The 5,106-nt window shown below is 37.1% G+C and overlaps 2 protein-coding genes across 4 annotated transcripts in view; one reads left to right on the top strand and one right to left on the bottom strand.

Moving 5' to 3' along the window:
* Positions 1–2,474, top strand: part of LOC118404566 (signal transducing adapter molecule 1-like) — a 12,699-nt gene extending 10,225 nt beyond the window's left edge. For all 3 annotated transcript variants that reach the window (XM_035803737.1, XM_035803736.1, XM_035803735.1), the window contains 2 exons: positions 289–470; positions 862–2,474. In XM_035803737.1, the coding sequence (XP_035659630.1) occupies positions 289–470; positions 862–1,012 (333 nt within the window). In that variant the 3' untranslated portion in view covers positions 1,013–2,474. The remainder of the gene's footprint in view (positions 1–288; positions 471–861) is intronic.
* The window catches only part of LOC118404393, an 11,401-nt gene continuing 8,497 nt past the window's right edge, over positions 2,203–5,106 (bottom strand). Inside the window, exon 7 of the mRNA XM_035803463.1 lies at positions 2,203–3,397. Coding sequence (XP_035659356.1) covers positions 3,299–3,397 — 99 coding nt within the window. The 3' untranslated portion in view covers positions 2,203–3,298. The remainder of the gene's footprint in view (positions 3,398–5,106) is intronic.

Genomic DNA, 5,106 nt, shown 5'->3' with positions numbered 1-5,106 from the left:
GGTACCATTGGCATTTTCTGGTCAGAGAAAATAGCAAGTGAAGAGTAGAATAGATTATAGGGTCATTTCTTCCAAGTTTCTACAGTCAAAGCTAGTTTATAGCACAAAGAGTAGTTTAAAACGGCAGCGGGAATCGGATACTCCCCCAAACACATTTCTTTTGTAGAGAAATGGACCATTGTTTTGAGTATCGCCCATTTACAAGTTTACAGTAATTCCTCTGAACCTGAACCAACACTCATCTACTTCTACTATTGTTTCTAAAACCACATTTTTCTTCTTCTCCAGGGTTATGCTGGTGGTCCAGCCGGTGGGTATCCCGTGCAGGGCCCTCCCCAGTCCATGTCAGGCACAGCAACGCTCCCCACCCACCCCGTACAGGCTCAGGCTCATGTTCAGGCCACCCTTCCCAGCACCATGGCTGCACCTGGGCAACCTGTCTCCTCACAACAGATGGGCTATCCCAACAGGTAACTTACATTTTACTGTGGCTATACAGATACAGATACAGATACTGGTTTGCTAATTGCCAAAGGGTGGTTATACCATCTATACATGCAGTAACAGAAGCTGGTGTGTTACGCTGAAGGACAGCTATACCAGCTATACAGATGCAGATACAGAAACAGAACAAGATCATTACTTTGTTTCTTGTTTTCAACAAGGTCTTGATCTTGGAATTTTCAGAAAGTGCAGTCTTTGGTAGTGTTGTGTGTGTGTTCAAACCTCACAAGCAGACATAATCTTTACACCAAGCTTTGAGCAATTGCAGTGAAAGATATTGGATTCTGTGGTTGGTTTTAAGCAAGATTCTTTACCCTCCTTCTCTGAAGTTGCTGACCAGTTCTTGTCTTTCCCCAGCACTATGGCAGCACCTGTTACCATGGCAGCCCCTGTAACCATGACAACCATGCAGGGGGTCATGCCTCCAGGGGGGGTAGGGAACCAGCCTGGAATGGCCACCTACCCTCAGCAGCCAATAGGAACAACTGCCTCCCAGCCTTTGTTATAGACCTTCCGGAAACCTGCGGAAAAGACCTTCCGGTAACGCGTTGACTAGATTCCAAGTAATGTAAATCTAAAATATTTGTGCTAGTTTTATCTGAGCTCTCACAGCGAACTCATAAAACCATAACCCATAAAGTTAAACCACTGTGGATGCCTCTTTCCCTTCCTACTGTGAAATTAACTAAGGCCCTGCAGGTTTCAAACTGTTTAAGATATTGTCACTTAAGGTTTGGACTGTTTTGGTATAGAATTGACCTACAAACTGCCAAAATTTATAAAATCTGTTGAAATTGTTTTGAAAAATTAATCCCATAATGTGATAAAAAGTCCAAGAGTTTTACCAATACAACATTGCCTATGGTAGTTATTTTTGTTTTGTTTTTTGTATCCTATGCTTTTATTTCAAACCTAACCAGTTTTATTATAAGAACGTTTCTTCTATAGTATTTTGACTTTTTTGTCCCGAATCAAAATTTTGAGTATTTGAGACATATCCTATTCAAACATTTAATGTTGCATGTTTCGAACATGAATTGCCCAGATTATTTGCACCAATGTTGTAATTTCTGTCAACATGTCAATCCTTATACAATGTAATTACCAAATAATTTAGTAATTACTAATTATTACCAATGGAAGGGAATTGACTACAAAATCCACTAGCTGGTACTATTGAGTTAGCATCTATCTATGTTCTAGTAACACTTGTGTTATCCGAGAATTGTATTGACAAGCTATATCAAACATAATGTCATCATTGTAAATCTCTAAATGCTCCTTAGGTCTTGACAAACTTGTTTTTTGTTGTTAAACTCTGTAAATATATATATATACATACATGTATATCTTATTGCCTTTATATCAGACTGCATTCAGGAAAAAAAACAAGCATGATGCTGTTATTTAACTTTGATTAAGCCACATTTAGCACAATTAGTACACCAACATATGCATGTAACATCTAATTTCTGGTCAGATTTTGGGTGGCTGAAAAAGCAAGAGTTGTCCGATTTTTGCGAAGTAAACACTACATTTGCTTTCCAATCCAATTTCCAAAAGCAGCATAACTTCTTGATATGAAATAAGATGTTAATACGGCGAATGTTGGGAAGCCCCGGAGTTGTTTAAAGTGAATGTTACTATAGGCAATTACTTTTATTTCTTCCCAAGAACTTGTGACCAAAATCTCACCTGCCACCCCCACCCCACAAGTTGTATCTCAACTAAATGGTTCTGGTCAAGGAAAATATGTAAATTGTAGTTATAGGACACTTTCAATAATAAATAAATATGTTGTTTATATATTAAATGTCTGTCTTCTCAGAAAGGTAGACATTTCTGAACAGTGCATGCCTGAAACTGTATTTATTGTGTTGTCTAAAGAGACCGTGTGTTGGTCCGGCGATGCTTTATAAGAATGTTGGTTGAAAGTGTAGAAGATAAATTGAATAAACAACAATGAAAAAAAGGCTAGTCAGCTTTATTTTTGTGTATTGAAATAGCTCCTTTTGCACTTTGGCTCTAAGCGAGTATAGAATATTATGTAGAAACAAAATTTAGATCTGTAAAAGTCTTCGATTTTATATTACAGTCTAATAGTGAAAATTTATAAGCAAGTTTGTGCCGGAATGCTAATTGCAAGTACACATGGTGGAAGCATAGAGGACACACATGTGACAATGAACAGTTATGATGATATTGTAAAAAGAGATTACTCAAATACTTAACTAGCTCCATTTCAACACAAACAAAACATGAAAACAAGTGTCCAACAGGAAACAAACAACATACGTTTGCAATAGATAGTTTAAACAATTTGTACTATACATACTGTACTTCAATTATTTTGTAGCCTTGTGAATTTAAAGCTGTGTTGATTTGAGTATATGGTTGAGGGCTAGTTGTCTTGGAGTGTGTTGTAGTTCTGTAACAGGAAATCTTCAAGTCATCTTGAGGCCAATTATCAATTGATTATGGAAAGTGCTACAATCTAAGCAACAATGCTTCCTTCCATGAAGAGTTTAATGAAGGATTCATTGACCATGTGTACACCAAGTGTGTTTTTTTCTATCTACATTTTCAACACTGATGTATACATGTAACAAGTATGTAGCATGCTAGCTTTTCGTTGTCAATGAAATGGCTTTACTACCCTTAAGCCATGAGGACCTACAACTTACAGCATAAAACTGGGAGGGCTAGTTGAAGTGTAGGAGGGTTGTGGTGAGAAAATCTTTTGCAATCCTTCTTTCAAGGTCATCCATCAATCGAGTAAGGGAAGTGCTGCAATTCAAGCAGTAACGTTTTCTTCAATGTCTTCTTCCTCCCCAAGCATATTCCTTTCTCCAATCATTGTCATGTTCATGTTGCTGCCCAGGTCGCTGAATTCCTGATAAGAAAGAAGTGAACTTAGCCTGACGTAGAAAAGTACTGTACCTAGATGAATTTAAGGCCACACCAATTTAATTTCTTGGTTCACGGATTTTTTCATAAAAAATATGGAGCGAGAGGCCGAAATAAACATAAAAATAAAAATTGTAAAATGGTTGGGGTAAAGGTAATGGCTAATCCAAAACACAAAGAAAAAAGTTTTCAGCTTGAAAAAAGTACAAAAACACTATTATTGTACAGTAAAAGCACCTGTACCCACACTTTAAGGAGCTTATAATATAACCCTATTCAGACCGGGCTTTTTTGGTCATCCCTGGACCGGGGGGGGGCTTTTGAGGCCCTCCACTTCTAAGTCCTATAACTCTAAAACGACGTACCGTACGGCCACCAAATTTTCAGGACAGAATTTCGACAAAATATCTGACAAGTATGTGACGTTTGACGTTACGTTGGCGTAAGATGACGTAATTATGACGTCATCAATTTGATTACATTGGCCAAACCCATGAAAAATGGGTATTCTCAGAAAGCTTCAAGTTATGCTGCAAAAATGTAACAACAAGTACAGATAACAGAATAATGATGTTTATTACGACTTGCGTTGCCAATAGCAACATCAATGACGTCAATATGACGTCATAAAATGACGTCATGCACATCTAAGATACGAGTTGGGCTCCGCCATATTATATCCACCACCTTGAATTTTTTAAAATCCTTTTTTTGCAACAAATAATCACGAACGGCAATGGAAATAGACTAAATTCATTCATTTAGATGGTTTTTGATGAAAAAATACCAGGTAGTTACAAATTTTAAGGGATAATTAGCTTGTTATTCTTGATCTGGCCATTCGGTCCGCCATCTTGGATTTTGGGCTGATGACGTCATCAAATTAGCATAATTTATGTATATATAATTATGAAAGATATGCTGAATAATATAAGATTTTATTTATGTAACAAAATCGCAGTAATATAGCAAATAAATGTGAAAAATACATAGTTAGAACCAAAAATAGTGATTTTTGGCAAAACTGCCTGTCAACAAACGGTTGCCATGGCAACAAGAAAAAATGAAAAATTTGTCAAACTTCGCAAAATTGTTGCCAACAATATTTTAGGAAAACTCACCAAATTTGGTGGCTCTAGCGTAAGCCGTTCTGGCGTTATAGGACATCGAAGTGAGCGCGGGCCTCAAAAGCCCCCCCCCCCGGTCTGAATAGGGATAAAGGCCAATTTGCTACACCAGAAAGTTGCTGAATGGCTTCATTAATGGTGAAAATTTGCTGAGTGGTAATTTTTTTTTTTTTTTTTTAAAATAGGAGCGAGCGAATCCGTGAACCAAGAAATTAAATTGGTGTGGCCTAAGGTCCAGGTACAGAGGTTTAGGTTTTTGCCCTGACCTGTACCTGTACCTTTATTTGACAAAGTTTTCTGTTGGTCTACTAGTATATGAAATATATTGAAATATGACTTACCAGTCAGCAGAACCTTTATTAGACTTCAGCTATTTCGTGCAACGAACACATATGTACATACATTTGAGATTGAAAGGATCTAAAATAAAGATTAAAAATGCTAAACCAACATCCCTATGATTTCAGTGCTGAAGTTCTATCTTTGTGGCTAAAATAACATGTATTTAGTAACAAAATAAGTCAGAAAGATACATTATGTTACTGGTAGTAGTAATTTGGACCTGTAC

Source organism: Branchiostoma floridae, chromosome 17 (assembly GCF_000003815.2).
Source record: "Branchiostoma floridae strain S238N-H82 chromosome 17, Bfl_VNyyK, whole genome shotgun sequence".
NCBI lineage: Eukaryota > Metazoa > Chordata > Leptocardii > Amphioxiformes > Branchiostomatidae > Branchiostoma > Branchiostoma floridae.
This window is presented reverse-complemented; position numbering and strand designations above follow the sequence as displayed.